At 43.0% G+C, this 17,243-nt stretch overlaps 1 protein-coding gene across 1 annotated transcript in view; it reads left to right on the top strand.

The window, feature by feature from the left end:
• The window catches only part of CENPE (centromere protein E), a 3,008,010-nt gene that overhangs the window by 2,720,856 nt on the left and 269,911 nt on the right, over positions 1–17,243 (top strand). Inside the window, exon 47 of the mRNA XM_044063442.1 lies at positions 12,543–12,740. Coding sequence (XP_043919377.1) covers positions 12,543–12,740 — 198 coding nt within the window. The remainder of the gene's footprint in view (positions 1–12,542; positions 12,741–17,243) is intronic.

Genomic DNA, 17,243 nt, shown 5'->3' with positions numbered 1-17,243 from the left:
GATCTCACCAATGAGGGATATACTTCCGGTGTGGAGCATTTTGTCCCCATGTTTGTGATGATCAGGTCTAGTATATTTTCTCCTCTTCGTAGTTATACCTATGTTGCTTCCGCCCAGAAGGTTTATATTGCTTGAGATTCAGCATAGTCTAAACCCAGTGAGAAGGGTTACTGATGGATGTTGTAACAGATGCACGCTGATAATATCATATGTTATGTGATCCTATCTCGCCTACATTCTGACTGATGGGTTTGGAGCCGATCCCTCGGCTCCGACTCGGCACGCTTATGCCAAAGAGCGAAGTCTCTTTTTGGCTGAGCTTACTATATCCCAGGATGCACCACTACCAGTCCCCCAGATCTCGTTTGCCGCTAACTAGCAAAGACGTGGTCTCGAGCTGGCTGAGCTAAGTAGTGTCTTTTCACTAACTTTTTCTGTCAGAAATTTGCTAATTCTTTAACAAAAAGCTGTTTTAACAGCTACTCTGTGCTGTGTGTGTGTTTTGAAAACTTTTTGTAAGAGAAATTGTGTGTGACTGGTGTTTGTTCTGGTACAGGCTCCCTTCTTCCATAGGGCCTTTCCTGTTGGTTAATTCCTTTGAACCTTAGGGGTTCTTGGATTTCTGTATACTTTATTCACTGTTGTATGTCTTCAGTTGGCCTTTATTTTAATTGGCTATCATTGTAAACGGCAAGTTAATCTTGTAGGGTCAGTCTTTCCCAACAAAGTTTGGTCTGTGAGAGAGTACTCAGTTTTCTTATAATGTCTCAGGCCCCTAGGCCTTCGGGCTTCAAAAAATGCACTAAATGTAGTTTTAAAATGTCTATCACGGATGACCACTCTCTGTGTGTATATTGTTTGGGCGCCAAACATTTGCAGGAGTCCTGCAGCGTGTGTCACGCTTTTTCCTCGAGGGTCCTCCAAGAGAGGAAAAATAAGCTTATTTTGAAAGGCCTTATAAAACCCTCTTTTGAAGAAGCTTTAGCATCCTCTCCTTCTCCTGCTAAAAAGAAAAGGGCGTTGGCTCCGACCAGTCCATCGGACCCGACCGCCAAAAGACATAGTCAGGCTTCTCCTTCGGCTCCAAGGACTTCGGAGCCGAGGGCGGAACGGTCTGCCTCGATGCCTCCAGTCTCGACTCCTCTGGCTTCGGAGCCGATGGCTGGGGCATCGAGAGGCGGGTCACCTTCATTGGCTCCACTGGTCTCGGAGCCGATGAAGGTTGTCCTCTCAGACACTTCCTCCTCGGCGCCGAAGTCCTCCTCGGCACCGATGGAAACTAGTTTGGGTATTCCTCCGGCGCCGATAGTCATCGAGTCGCCTCGGAGCCGGTCCCCTAGCCCCTTGGGGCCGTTGGAGAGGCCAACTCGAACCCGTTCAGTATCCTCTAGGTCATCGAGGATGTCAGATTCGGACATAGACAGGGTGCTCCAAAGACTGTTCCAGTCCCCAGTCTTTCAAAAATTTGTTTCGGCTCCGACCCACTTGGCTTCGGAGCCGATAGCCCATGCCATTACCATTCCTCCTCCGACCGCTTCGGCTCCGTCGGAGCAGGTGCTGCTGGAGCCGGTGGAGATCCTAGGGTCGGCTCCGACCCTTACTCCAACCCCGGCCTTCGGGTCCGAGTTTGGCACGCGGACTTCTTCGGCCGGACCCGGGGGTGACGTTTCGGGACCTATGTTGTCGGTTCCGAGCCTCCCTCTCGGTGCTTCGGCTGCGGGACTTCCGTCTGCTATCATGGCTCCGGGGACCGGACACTCCCAGGATTCTGGGGGTCCGGCTTTCAGAGCTATGAGGAGTGCCTTGGCCAAGTCTTCTTCGGCCATCTCTCCGGCTTTACCGGCACCTTCCCTGGGCGTGGAGACTGGGTCTTTGGCAGTTCTCCTGTCCCTAGGCAGCGGAGCCCCGGGGCCTGAGGTTACCCCCACTGGGGGTTCCCCTCCTCCTGAGGGTTCTTCGGAGTTGTCTTCAGAGGAGCCCCCAAGGAAGAGATCGTGCAAGAGGAAGCACGTGGACTCCCCCGAGTCTCTTACATCGGACACTGATCTTGATGATGCGGAAGGGTCCCCGAAGTCGTCCTCGGATGATGTCTCATTCGCAGACATTTTAGAGATCCTCAAGCAACGAGGCGGCTGGATATCCAAACCCCCCTCTGCTGATGAGACAGTGCTTCTCAAGGCCTTTGGTGCTCAGCCCTCCGCCTCCTGGGTGTCTCCGCCCTTCGACGAGCTCCTGGATTTGGTTTGTCGAAGGGCGTGGGAACATCCAGATACTGTGGAACCAGTGCCTTCTCGCCCTAACAAATTTTTGTCTGCCCCACCCGAGAAGGAGTTCTTGACAAAAGGCGTGGCTATAGATGCCATGGTGGTGGCATCTGCTACACAACAGGACGTGGCAGAGGCTTCAACGTCCGTCCATCCTCCTAATAAGGAGTCTAGGAGCATGGACCGGTACGGGAAGCGCACCCTGACTTCAGCGGCCTTTACACTAAGGTCCCTGAATTATTTGGCACATATTTTACCAGGCTACAGAGGGATCTGGTCAAGGAGCTGTCAGATTCCCTCTCAGGTAACCTACCTGAGCAGCTAGCCCAGTCGGTTAGCTCTCAGTTGGCTATCCTTACCTCGATTTCTAACTCGTCCATGAGGCTCATTTCATATGCAGCTGAAGGGGCGGGCAGAGCGGCAGGCACAGGCGTGGCTCTACGGAGACGAGCCTGGCTCCGTTTGTGTCATTTTGCGGAGGCCTTCAAGTCTTCCTTCGCCGACGCTCCCTTTGATGGGTCCTCTTTGTTTGGACCTAAGGTTAAAGACACTCTTACCCGCTGTGAGCAAGAAGGAAAAACTTTATCTGCCGTAGGTGCATGTTATTCCACTCCCTTTCGGCCTTATCCCAAGGCTAAAGGAGGAGGGAAGATGTGGTTCCGCAAATCACGTAAGTTTTTCCTCAACAGCAGGAAGATTCCCTTCCAGAGGCAGAGGACGGGGAAATTTTTCTGGGAGACGCCGTCCCAGAGGCGGCAGAGGGCCCCGCAATTCTGGAGACCGCGAGTCCTTTCGTGGCTCTTCAGCCTCCCACACTTCATGAGGGATTGCCCGGCTGTGCTGCTCGAGCCAGTCGGGTGCCGCTTTGCCAAGCACCTAAAAGCCTGGGAGTCTAGCACTCAGGACAGATGGGTGCTTCGGATTATTGCCGGAGGTTACACCATTCCCTTCAAACACTCACCCCCACCGTCCAAAAAAATCCCGGACCCACCACCCAGTCAAAGGGAAATTGCAGCCGCAGAAGCGTCAAAGCTGCTAGAAAAAGGAGTCATCCAACCGGTCCCCACAGACCAGATCGGATCCGGAAATTACTCAAGGTTCTTTTTAGTGCCAAAAAAGACAGGGGACCTGAGACCAATATTGGATCTCAGCAAACTAAACCAATCCGTCATGAAATCCAAATTCCGAATGGTCACTTTACAATCCATTCTCCCATTGTTGGAGAAGGATGTTTGGATGTGCTCCATAGATCTCAAGGACGCCTATTATCACATACCGATACATCAGGCGTCCAGGAGGTATCTGCGCTTCAGCCTGGGAGACAGTCATTTCCAATTTCGTGCACTGCCCTTTGGTCTCACCACAGCCCCCAGGGTGTTCACCAAGTGTTTGGCAGTAGTAACTGCTCACCTGAGGAGTCTTGGATTCCAAGTGTTTCCCTATCTGGACGACTGGCTCCTGACTGCCACCACCAGGCATCTACTAATGGACAACCTCAAAGCCACCATCTCCTGGGTGCTACCCTGGGAATTACATTCAATTGGTCAAAGTCTGTCTTGCTGCCCTCTCAGCGCATAAGGTTCATAGGAGCAGAGATAGACTCAAAATTGATGCTGGTCTTTCTTCCTACCGAAAGGATTCAAACTTTACAAGGTCAAGTTCAAGCCCTGCTTTCAAGATCCAAAGCCCCAGCCAGGATGGTCCTGCAACTTTTAGGTTCGATGTCTGCCACGGTTCTCCTAGTTCCACTGGCAAGATTGCACATGAGGATTCTTCAGTGGCTGTTATCGACTCAATGGTCCTTTCAGAATCTCCCCCTCAATCACCCCATTATGATTACAGAAACGTGCAAACGGGACCTCCGCTGGTGGCTTCAGCCATCCAGTCTGAATCAGGGAAGACCTTTTGTTATCCCCCCTCCGGTGGCCACCCTGACGACGGATGCCTCCCAGACAGGGTGGGGGGGGGGGCATTGTCTGGGCAGGTTAGTTCAGTGTTCTTGGCTTCCAGACGAAACCTTTCTCCATATCAATGTATTGGAAATGAGGGCTGTACTTCTGTCCCTACGGGCCCTCCACGAGTTTCTCCCTCAAGGCATTATCGCTATCCACACAGACAACATGTCGGTGGTCTGGTATCTAAACAAACAAGGAGGGACCAGATCTTACCCCCTTTGCAGAGAGGCCATGAGGGTGTGGGAATAGGCTGTAGCTACCAACCGTTTCTTGGTAGCGACCCACATTCCAGGGAAATCCAATATATTGGCAGACAGATTAAGCAGGACGATTCTCTCTCCTCACGAGTGGTCCCTGAACGAAACAGTAGCAGCTCAGGTTTTCAGAAAATGGGGACCCGTGCTGCACCTATTTGCAACACCACAAAATGCAAAGTGCAAAAGGTTCTTCTCCTTGACTCCACGTCAGGGGGAGGCAGCTATGGATGCTCTGGTCCAACCTTGGCCAACAGGACTACTTTATGCCTTTCCTCCGGTTCCACTTCTCCCCAAAGTCATCCAGAAAGCTTCTCAATTGGGGTCCACAATGATACTAATTGCTCAAGACTGGCCTCGTCAGGTATGGTTTCCCTACCTGAAGAAACATGCTGTGGACGATCCTTGGTTTTTGGATCTAACTCCGGATCTGCTGATTCATCAGTCGGGACGACAACACCAGTCCCGTCACACTTTGAAATTGACAGCTTGGCTCCTCCACTTCCGACTTTAGTCAGAAATCACACCCTAGACCCGGAAGTTATTCACATTTTATCTTCGACCCACAAACCCACCACTAAGAAATTATACCTCAGTAAGTGGAAGAGGTTTGCTATCTGGGCTCAACTCAGGGGCTTAGACCCTATCACTGCCCCGATACCAGAGGTTTTGAAATTTTTAACATCCTTGTTTAATCAAGGATCTTCAGGCTCTACTATTAAAGTCCAACTAGCAGCTATCTCTAAATTTCACGAATCCATGGATCCACCGTTGATGAGCAGCAGATTATGCAAAACTTTCATTAAAGGTGCTGGGCTGTTAAGACCTCCAGTTTTTCATCCTGCGCCTCCGTGGGATCTTGATTTGGTACTTCGTGCCTTAACATCTTCCCCTTTTGAACCGGCTGCTACATGTGAGTTAAAATATCTGTCTTGGAAAACTGCCTTCTTAGTTGCAATTACTTCTGCAAGAAGAGTTTCAGAGCTTCAAGCCCTATCTATCAAACCACCGTACTTGATTTTTCACAAGGATAGAGTATCACTTAGGCCTAACCCATCTTTTGTCCCAAAGGTTTGTTCTAATCTCTGTCTCCAACAATCTCTAGAGCTACCAGTTTTCTTTCCAAAATTCTCCAACGAAGCGGAATACACCCTCCATAAATTGGATGTTCACAGGCAATTGCGCTTCTATCTAAACAGGACTCAGCAAATTCGAAAATCAGACCAGTTGTTTGTGTCCTTTTCAGATAATAAATTGGGTAAAACCATCACTAAAGCTACTATCTCCAAATGGATTAGAGATTGTATAACTCAGGCTTATTCCTCTTCAAATAAGCAACTTACAACATCTATCAAAGCTCACTCTACCAGAGCTATGGCTACTTCTATTGCTTTTCATTCCAAGCTCGCTATTTCTGAGATTTGTGCTGCGGCTACTTGGTCCAACCCGCACACTTTCATTTCCCACTATAAATTGGATGTGGCATCTAAAGGGCGAGCATCATTTGGTTCCACGGTACTCAGGAGTGTTTTCCAGTGAGCCACCCAGGATTCAGGTGCTAGGGCGCTGTCCCATCAGTCAGAATGTAGGCGAGATAGGATCACATAACATCTTTTAGTTATGTACTCACCATAACTTCAGATGTTTGGGATCCATCTCGCCTACATTCCTAATACCCACCCTCCTTCCCCCTGCCTTGGAGATCAGAAGAGATTGAACGGTTTTGAGTTCTACTGTTTTTTATCTTGTTTCATCTGTCGATGTTATATAAGCAGCGTGTGTGTCTGTGTATGTATGCGGACAAACTAGATCTGGGGGACTGGTAGTGGTGCATCCTGGGATATAGTAAGCTCAGCCAATAAGAGACTTCGCTGTTTGGCATAAGCGTGCCGAGTCGGAGCCGAGGGATCGGCTCCGAACCCATCAGTCAGAATGTAGGCGAGATGGATCCCAAACATCTGAAGTTATGGTGAGTACATAACTAAAAGTTTATCTTCTATGAATCTTTCCTCAGTGGGTCACAGCTGCTGTCTCACTTTTCCACGATGCTTGGATGACCTCTCTACCTAGTGACTGCTGTTGAAGTTCCCGTGTTTAACAGTGTATATATCCTTCTGAGGTGTGTCTTTGCACAAGAGTGCATGCTGCTGAGGGCCTGTTGGCAGCTAAGGGTGGTTGTGTTCTTTTCCAGTAAGGCACAAAGTCTGTGAATTACTTCTTTAGGATGAGTATGCACCTGAGCTCTACTACTTCTAAGAAAAAAGTGCTGAACTAGAGTGGATGTACCTAGTGATCAGCATACAGAGGGCGATCCCGTTGTCGATCATCTGCAGTGAAAACGTAGCTGTAGTTTCTCTGCTTGGGAGCTTTTTTTTAAATATTTTAATTTCTTTTGAAAATAGCTGTGCTTTTAATAACGTTAAAAGCAATTTTTCGTATTGGGCTTGAGATCTTTCAGAGACTGTTAAGTTTCTTACAGGGCTTTACTCCTTTGCGCTATTGCTTTTCATTTATTTTGATGTTTACAGTCTAAAGTTTATTTTGCTGTGTATTAGCAGCCTTAATTAAAGGAAAAAGCATTTTACGTTGATGTCTGTGATCACCAGTGGTTCTTCAGGAGGCGTATCATTTTAGGACACTGAAGTAAGAGGATTATTAGGGGTTGCTATGGTTACGTTGTGTACCAGTGCATTCCAGTGATCAGTGCATTCAAGAGAGTACAGATCCAGCTTTTCTGACTGAAAACATTGGGCACATTCACTAACAGTGTATCAGAATTCTGTATTTAATGTTAAGTTCAAGTATAAAAGGTTAATAGAGCTGTTGGTGAGCTCAGCATTACTAGTTTCTCTTAGAAAGTATTTTGAATGGTAGAGAAAAGCTTCCCAGTTTCTGGTTGAGAGTTAGTGGAGTTGCATAATGATTTTGAGATGCTAAGTGATGAGAAGTATATTTTCTTTAGAGAACACATTGATGAGTTTTGGCATAACTACTAGAGTCAAGCTTACACACTTGCTCAATTTGAGTTGCAGAGATAGAAGATTCCTATTAAAAAATGGAATAATGCACAATACTTAAATTCATAGAGTTTGCAAGGCGTAGTCAGGCCATAGACCATGATTGTATTGACAGTATCCATAATCACTGGGCACCACTTGTCTGCAGGAGGCAGTATCAAGTCATGCCTGGAATGTATCTACATTCACCTATGCAGTAATTGAGGTTCCTCTTAAAGAAGGAGAGGGTATCACTCCATTTTATATATAACAGAAAGTTATTCCAGAAGTGGGGGAAGCATTGAGTACATGCTGTTGTTTCAAGTCTTTAGTCTGAGTGATTGTGAAGCCATTTGTTTTGTGGAGGTGTAGATCAAGGTGAAATGGGTCCTTACAGCACAAAATGCAGGAGTCTGCAAGAGCCGGAGTATATGAATAGAGCTTCAGGCTTGTCTTGGTGGCAAAGTCGGTTGATCTTTTTGGTTAAGAACCTCTTGGTTCTCTTCATAACTGCATGCTATGTTTGCAAAGGTACATGCTAAAAGGGGCATTATATTTAATAATCAATTTGATCAGGGCAGAGTATAGAGGAGTGATAACTTCTTTTGACATGGATTTATAAACCTCTAGTTATTTATTATTATACCATGACCCCCTATTAATATTCCAAAACGTGCATGCTGATTGGCCAGCGTGCACATTGTAAATCAACTTATACTAAAGGAAAAAGGTCCGGTCGCCCGGACTTTTTCCATTAGTATAAGTCTCTTTTAAAACACTGTCTCGCTATGTTAAAAGAGTTTAACATAGTGACACACGTTTAAAAAAAGCAATGGAGATCTCTGTTGCTTTTTTTAAAGCTGTCTCGCTATGTTAAACTCCTTTAACATAGCGACACAGTGTGTAAAAAGCAACGGAGATCTTGCTTTCTCCGTTGCTTTTTTTTAAACCTGTCTCGCTATGTTAAATGGGTTTAACATAGCGAGACAGCTTTAAAATAAGCAACGGACATCTCCGTTGCTTATTTTAAAGCTGTCTCGCTATGTTAAAACCATTTAATATAGCGAAACAGTAAAAAGCAACGGAGATCTTGCTTTCTCCGTTGCTTTTGGCCACAGCTCTGATGTACTGCATAGGCATGCGCAGTACATCAGAACTGCCGCGGATACCAGCCAACTGCGGAAGGGCAGCAAAGAGGCATTATACAATACCATTATTTAAGAAAAGTAATTTCTTTTCTTAAATAATGTCATAGTATAATAGCAATAACCCATGCCTGGGTGTGGGTAATGCGGGATTTACCCACGGTTGTCTTTGTTTGGTCCCTAGGGCTTCGCCCTCGGGACCAAACCACGCCAACCGTGGGTAAATCCCGCATTACCCACACCCAGGCGTGGGTTATTGCTATATTCTAGATAAAAAGATTTCCTGACTGCTGTTGCTTTGTGGACAGGGCTCTGTCCCTGAAGGTACTGAGATCACTGACTACTGTATGTTGCTGTTGAAATTCATCTATGAAAGATGATAAAGCTTGCAGTTCTTTGCATTTCATTTAAGCCCACCTCTAATACAGCACTAACTTGTATGGTTTATTCCTTGGTGTAGTAACACAGTATCAGATTCTGAGCGAACACCACCACCCAGCATGCAGGTCGTCAGCAAATTTAGTTGGTCATATGTCTAGGTTAGTGGTTTGGCAATCTGAGAAGCAGATGTTGAACTGAAGGGGTCCTAGTATTGACTTTTGAGAAATGCCACTATTCATTTTTTTTTTTTTTTTGCTTTCTGAGGTGACATCTTACTATATTTGTGTGGGTTCTATCAGCCATCTTGCTATTTTTCATGCCTAATAATGGTCTGCATTTAGGCCTTGAAGCTTTACAGTTCTTGTACAGGGAATAGTATCAAAGGCCTTGGCTAGATCCATGTTTGCCAACTTAGCTGATAACTACAGCTTTAGTGAACTTCTCCAAAACGTTTACAAGTTAAGTAGACATGATGACTTGAGCATATTGTTGCCATTTTTTTTAGATGTTAGGCTGATGTGTCTGTAGTTCCTGGGATCTGAGGCGGGGCTTCCTTTATAATGTGGCATTGCGATAGCCATTTTCCATACCTCAGGAACATACCCTGTTGCTTTCTTAAACTGAAGAGTTTTAGGAAGGCTCAGAGGGGTGTGTCTGGTGATGTCTATTATCAGCAAGGTATATTGTCGGGACACATTGCACTGGTGTTTTTAATATTATAGACTATAGTTTACGGCATGTTCCATGATCAGGGGAGGGAGGGGTTCAGAAACTTTTAGAACTTCATTGATGGTTTCTGATGTGAAGTTGGCCCTGAATTTGCTTACAAATATATTTGTGATGCCTTCTGAGTTGGAGTGGGTAATACCATTGTAAACTAATTCAGTGCATTGCTGCATTTTATTTTTCAATTGTTCGAATTAAAGAAGGATTTTTGACTATCCTTGACATCAAATGCTATTACTAATTTATGTTCTGCCTTGATACTATAATATTTTTGCTGATGTTTTCCATAGTTATCTTCGAATTATTATAGGCCTTAATTAGCTTTTTTAATTTAATTATAAAGTTTATTAATGTTGGCACTCCATCAAGGTGGCTTATTTTTTATTATATTTTGCAATGTATTTGTTTCTGATTGGCACTGCTTAGTTTGCTAGTTTTTAGGTGGGAATAGAATTTATTGGCATAAGTGACAGAAATAAGGGCTGGAAGTTTGGTAACTTTATTTTGTGAGTCCTTTATTTCAGTGGAATTCAGTGTGTGATTGTTTTACATGGAGTAACAATTTGCAATTAAATCTGAACAGAGATGAGGATACTATAGAAGTAGTGCAGGTTGGTGAAAATGAGGTCATGAAGAGTTTGACCTCTAGTGGGCTGGTTAACTATTTGTACTAGGGAGTTAGCATTTACCAAGCCTTGGTGTGTACCCAGCCTTTGTGAGATAAATGCTGTACTTCTAATAGATAGTTGAAGTCAGCCATCAAAAAGGTATTTTTGTTTGAGTAGTTCAGTAAGTATTAGAAATCTTTTTAGGGTCCTCCGCAGACATCAAAGATGATTTTTATAACAGGCTGTGAATTGATTATTTGTCTTGGTTAGGGTAATTTGAAGTTGGGGAAAGACGCAATATGGGAACTGGGTTTGGTAACACCAAGATCATACATAAGGAAAGTCATATTATTGTAGAATATATCAAAATGTCCATTACTGGTATTTTTATATGCACGGCAAATGATTATTCAGAATGAACCTTATGAGTCTGGAAGTGATAACTTTGACCGTAGAATGTTGATGTTATGGAGAGTTGATGGTTGGGAAACTTTGTCAACCTTTAAATGGATTGCTTTGTATAGTGTAAGTATGGAGAGTTATGGGCTCAGGTTCCCTCAGAGTTGTTTGCTTTTGGTATAGTAGTTAACTTGGAGGATTAAAGCTCCGACTTTGTTAATGAGCTGTTTCCTTTGCCAAGCATGCAGGGTTTGAATCTTTCCACTCATTTGCCTACTGTGTGACCTTGAACAACTCATCAGACAGTGCTTTATGGTAATTGGGAATTTGGGTTAGTCTTCTCAATGTTCTCCTGGACTGCATGCCTAGTAACTATGAAGACAAGCATGGAAGAAAATGTGAAGGATGAGTAGCAGTAAGACTGACATTACATTTTTATGAGAAGCTTTAAATTAGTCTACAAAATATTCATTTGTAGGCTTATGCTGCATAGCCAGTGCTGGAGTTCAGAGTTGGCACATTCCAACCAGCGTCTTAGAAGAGAGCTGTGGAGGCTGTATTCCCTAAAGTACCCTCAAACCAAGCTCCTTCTAGATTATAAGGTGATTGTCTATATCAGCTAAGAGAATGGCAAAGATGTTGCCAAAATTGATAGATACGAGTGAATGGTAGGACAATGGAAACCAACATCTAAGCCAGCCATAACTGAAGTATTGAATATTATAAAGGAAATAAGAGTTAGAGATGGAATCTTTAGAAACGGGAGGGAGCAAATGACATAGAAATGAAATTTGTGGGAGCAATATCTCATAGGATCATAGGAGGTCACTAGACTAATGGCTGTAGAGTATGTTTAAACCATTGTATGCAGAATAATGTTCACAAAGAGGAGTGAAATGTAGAGAAAGGCAGGACCAAGCAGTTTATGTAATATTGGAGTAAATGATTATTGTGAAAAAAGCATGTATATTGCAGGAAACTAATGAAAAATGTTTACAGTGGTTTGCTTAATATAAGTGTATGTTTACTCAAGTCATTATTAAAATTGTGTGAATTTAATAAAGGTGTTTAAAAAAAATAGGTATTAGGATTTTAGTTTGGGAATGCTCAGGAATCAAATAGCTTGATTGACATTCAGAACTTTTTGTATGATTCTTGCGTCTAAACTGTGATAAGATTTCTGTAATCTGGTATCTAAATGTCATGAATATTGTATCAGGAGTTTGTCTTCGTAAGCTCGGCTGTTGTGAGTACCCTCACATAGCTGTGCTTTTGTCCTTTGCTTGACTCAGACTTCCAAGCTACTTTTAATCTGAAAGTGCTCAACTGGATTGGTGCTTGCCTTTGTAACTTCTCGTATCCTTACTCTTTTTCTAGATCTCTATGCATTTCCTTGCAGCAAACTTGTATTGGCTTTTCAGGGGGGAAGCACAAATATAATCATACAGCTAACACTCTTACTGTTTAAGAACTAATACCCGATTTATTGTAGTCAGTCTCAGAAGTGCAGGAGCCTTAACCCACCTAGCAGTAGGTGTAAGGCAGAGAACTGTTTCTATATTGGACATTAGTCCATCACATGACACGTTCCAACATGAGCATCAAATTTAGTAGGATTACCAGTTTACCTTTTAGTATATTTCTGGATGTGAGAGGAAGCAAGACCTCTGTGAAGACCCATACAGAGATGTATATGATCAAGTAGGCACCACAGATGGGAATCGTAATTAAAAATCAAGTGCTGTAATTAGAGTTTTCAAACACGTGTGTGTACTGACTGATTTTTAAATCTTTTTTTTTTTTTTTTTTTTAAGGTGATGCAAAAGAAACTTCAGGATTTGGAATCCAAGCTACGTTCATCTCATGAAAATACAGTGCAGCATGAGACTCGCATTCAAAATGAACAGCTGAAATGTAAAACTGCTGAAAATAAGCTAAGAGAGGTTAAGAGTCACCTTGCTGAGAAAGAAATGATTATAGGAACCTTTCAGAAAGATGTTGAGGCTCTTAAGGTAACTAATAATAAACTTTATGAATATTTATTGTTCCGATCCAAAAATACATGTAGCCTTAAAAAAATACTTTGAAATAAATGTCACCTGGTATGTTAATTTTTTTGGGAATGACCTTCTAACAGCACTTCAGTTTGAACTGTTTTTATTATCTTTAGGCAAAATCCCTTCAGCTGTGAGTGTGGAGTATCTCTTCAATCTGATAAAATTAACTGCTTTTTCTGATGAAAGATTATTACTATTTAACCAGTTGTAGCACTTTCCAGAAATGTGCCTTGTCACTCTCAAAATGCAGTTATTGTGTTACAGACTTTTCATCAGTACATCAAAAGAAACTTGGAGAAAAGGTCAATGCTTAGCAAATAAGGTTATTACGTAGACCAGCATTTGTACCTTCACTGCTCTGGTATACCATTTACATATTGTGGTCTTCACTTAGTAATGTTGGTATTCTTGTATGGCTTTTACACATTAGCCGAGATCCAGAAGTTTTCTGTCATAAGGTTGTAAAGCCCATCCAGTACTTAGATCAGTGACTATGCTGTAGAAGCTTAATCGTCAAAGGCTGCTTGGGCTTTCCAGAGTGGGTAGTGTCTTTCAGATGCCTTTTTTAATATCCTGTTTGATCAGTTGAAAACTGCAAAACTGGCGTTCATTTTTCCGGACTTTTTTTTTTTTTTTTTTTTTTTTTTTTTTTTTTGAGGAATTCTTAAACACAACCATGTGTTAAGCAAGAAAATAAAAAACACTGCAGTTTATTTTCATTGTGTAAATATTTTTGGAAATGTATATAATTGATGTCTTTTCCACCCCAGCTGAGTGCAACTGTGCAAGTATGTTTATTGCAAGATTCTGTATTTAGCACAAGACTCACTACATTGGTATAATTCCTTATAACTTCAGAACTTGTTACAAGCAGATATTCTGTTTATTGGCTGGACGTCCATATTTTTATTTCTACGCATAGTGGGGCTGGTCTACTCCTTAAGCCAAAGACAGTAAATATTTCAAAGAAAAGGGAGTCCATTTTGCATTGTTTTTAGTACTTTTTTTGTTTTTTGCCCCAGGAAGTGACTGGGTGTCAGTCTGTTAGCTTCTTCCTGATCATAGGAAGTTACTAGGCTATTGGCCCTGAGGCCCTTACAAGCCTAGCCAAGAAGTTAGCCTGTATTCCAACAAGTCAGCACCCTATGCCACTGTCCAGCAGGGACACAGGTGGAATCCCAGGGGGTGATGATTTCCAGATTAGTGCAGTAAGTACCCAGTCTGGAAGAAGCATCTTATATTATTGCAGCTGTAATTTGATTCCTGAGGTTGTGGTTCTGGATTATTCAGAATTTTGAGGACTTTTTTCCCCATAAGCCATTGATGAAGCTCACTGACAAGTATGTCTGCCAGAGTTTCGTGAAGAATTACCATCTGAACTGCCCTTTTACTCTAAAGGAAAGTAATTAGGCTTTGACTTGCAAGCATTGTACAACTTTCAGGAAAAACTCTTTTCCCATACCTGAAATTTCTTGGGCTGTATAAAACCGCTTTCAGCACTGGGTAAGAGGCATCTGTCGCATACTTAACAGAGAATAGTCAACCAATGAGCGTAAAAAGCCATGAAAAGAGAAGTATCACAGATAAATGAAAAAGATGAATGTGCAGTTTAAAGTTTCTGTGGGCAGAATGTATGACACCTTAGTGACCCCACCAGTCTGGTATGGACTTAAGGCATTATCTCCTGAGAGTTGCAGCTGTCTACTCGTGACTTCAGCATATCCATAATGGTCTTCATGTGGATCACTGTTGTATTCTTCATCACTGTGAGGAACTCTGTCATTAGTGGAGATCTTTTATCAAGCTTAACTTTTCAGAGCTTTGTGCATCCATCTCCCCTACTCAGTTAGATTGAATGCGTCTCTCTCCAGAGATATTGGCACATTCCCTGTATAAATGTGGCCTGATACCATTTCCTTGGTGACCAAGTTCAACTACAGTTGTTTCACATCGGGCAGAGACGCATCATCATGGTAGTCAGAAAGGATAAACAAAGCAGTGAAGACCTTGGACATCCAGCCCCATATCCAATGTCTGAATTAGCCACAAATCCCTATATTGAAGACCCCAAAAATCTAAGCTACAGGTATCTGCCATTTTAAGATAATTGCCATAGTCTGTCCCTCAAATGCAAGTGTCCTCAGTGACCATCCCTAGAAAGGCCCTCCCAGGACTGGATTAAATTGGCTTATGACTTTTTTCCAATTAATACAGTCTCTATAAGGTCAATCAGACCAGCTGTCAATTTCAGGATTTCCCTTCCCAGAAGAGCAAAAGGGAACATTAAACAGTCAAACCCTTCAGATTCTGAAGAGGAAGATGACTTTGATTATACATTTCACTTATTCTCTCCCTCCTTCAGGTGTGATATGGATAAAGGTGTTCTGTTCTCAGACTTCTCCTTCCTTTCCTGTGAGTACAACTCATTTGGTGGGACTCATTCTTTCGTGAAGAAGCTCATTAAATGGGAAGCTAAAGAGGTCTGAAATGTCCAGAAAAGATACAGACTTCTGGGCTTGTACATTGTAAACCCCCCCCCCCCCCCCCCGGTCATTCTTGCAGGATAGTTTCCTTGCTGCATCCCAGGAGAACTGGCTTATTTTATAGGGTATAGGTTCCTTTTAAGATATCTTCATAAGACTGCGGTGGCCGATCCAGTAGCAGTGCCCCTGGATGCTACAAGAGGATCCATGTTGTTTCTATGCCCAGATATCCTTACCAGTGACCAGCAGAGCAGCATTTTGGCCTAGTTTGGGAAGAAGGTGTACGAGTCAGCAGTCATGGCCTTCACAGCCCTACAGTTGTCAAACATACATAATCAGGTATCAACTTGAACTTTTCAGGCAATTAAATGAGGCATTAGGTAGCACAAACACCCCTTTGAAGGTAGTCAGCCAGCCTTCTCATTTCACTTTGCCTGTGTGCAGACAGTGCTAGACCTTTTTGATGCAGTATCTAGGCCACCTGCAGGTAGAAGATGTGCATGGTAAAGAATATAATCCCTACCAGTGGGCGTGAAAGTGCCGCTTTTCATTGTACTTTTTGATTAAAAAAAAAATGTTCTTTGGGTTCCCTTCCCAGAAGATTTTTAAAATAAGTGGAGCAGAAGAGAAGGATATTGGAATCAGATGAACTGTTCTACCCTCCTATACCAGGATGTAATAGAGGTATCCTTCAAAACATTGACTGTGTTACCAATGTCACAGTAAAGGAAAGTAAATGAAAAGTAAAAATGGCCTTTTCTGTGACAAAGGGATATCTGGGGGCCCCAATAACTATGCTGCTAGTAGAGAGTAGCCATAACTATATTGCAACTTATCCCTCAACCCCCACACACACACACACACACACACACACACACACACCGTCCCTCATCCCTTAAAAATCCCAAAAGAAAATGAGTCTGGCTGGCCATATGGTCAGAAATTTGCTAAACTTTACAAGGGAACAAATAACTTATTGGGATATAGACTGCCATTCCTGTCAGTCCCATGATCCCTTGTGGAATAATTTAGTCCCCCTAGCTTCGCGGCCTCTTCTTGAGATATATCCAAAGTGATAATCATATGACTGGGGAAACTTTTTTTGTCCAGAACACCAGGGAAATTCCTCTACTCTCTGCTGTATGTGGAATGAGGATGTTACAAAGATGCAGAGAAAAAGAAATTTAATTTTGATGGGAGCAGTATGGAATGTATGCCGTTGTAGGTGTGAGGAACTATTCTACAGCAAATTATGGAACTGTATAGTAGTGTTAAGGAGAGTAAGTTTATAGTCGTGGTGATAGGCTAGGGATGGTGAATTTTCAGATATGGTATGGATGATAAGGATGCCCTGTTCTGAGGGCTTCCAAGATAGCTGCACAATGCCCAACAGCTTAATTTCAGATCTGTTGTTGCCTTTTACAATCTTCCTCACTGATTGGTCACAGATCTGACCCACCCACAGTTTTAGACTTGGATCCCAGTCATGAGCTCCTCCCTCTTCCCCAGCTTTTTCAGATCTTGTTTACTGCCTATCTGGTACAGATGCGGATTCTCGATCTCGATTTTCAGATCTGCTTATCTGATGTCAGCCTTCATTCATTCTTGACTGTTGGGTTTCGTTTCCAATCCTTGGAACTGACTCTGCCGTTACATCAAGCTCGCGCCAGCCAGAACCTCTCAAGCCAAGGATACCCATATTGCCTCTCTTCCCTTGTCTCATTTGCCACATACAAAATCAGACTTGTCAGCTGTGCTATCAGCTAAGGGCTACATTTTTTTATTGATATATATATATATATATTTATATATCTACTCCTCTTTAATTCTTTAATTGTTGCCTCTCCCTGATATTTGTTGTTACTGTTGTGTTTTTTGGTGTTAAGTGTTATGTATTACCTTCTTCCTTACCTTGTCAGTAAAAGCTTACTTACCATCATTGGTATAGGTCGCTCCCTTCCCTATCACTACTGAT

This window comes from Protopterus annectens, chromosome 2.part1, assembly GCF_019279795.1.
Source record: "Protopterus annectens isolate FY-2018-M chromosome 2.part1, PAN1.0, whole genome shotgun sequence".
NCBI lineage: Eukaryota > Metazoa > Chordata > Ceratodontiformes > Protopteridae > Protopterus > Protopterus annectens.
The sequence above is the reverse complement of the archived record's forward strand: the minus strand, read 5'-3'. Positions and strand labels throughout refer to the sequence as shown.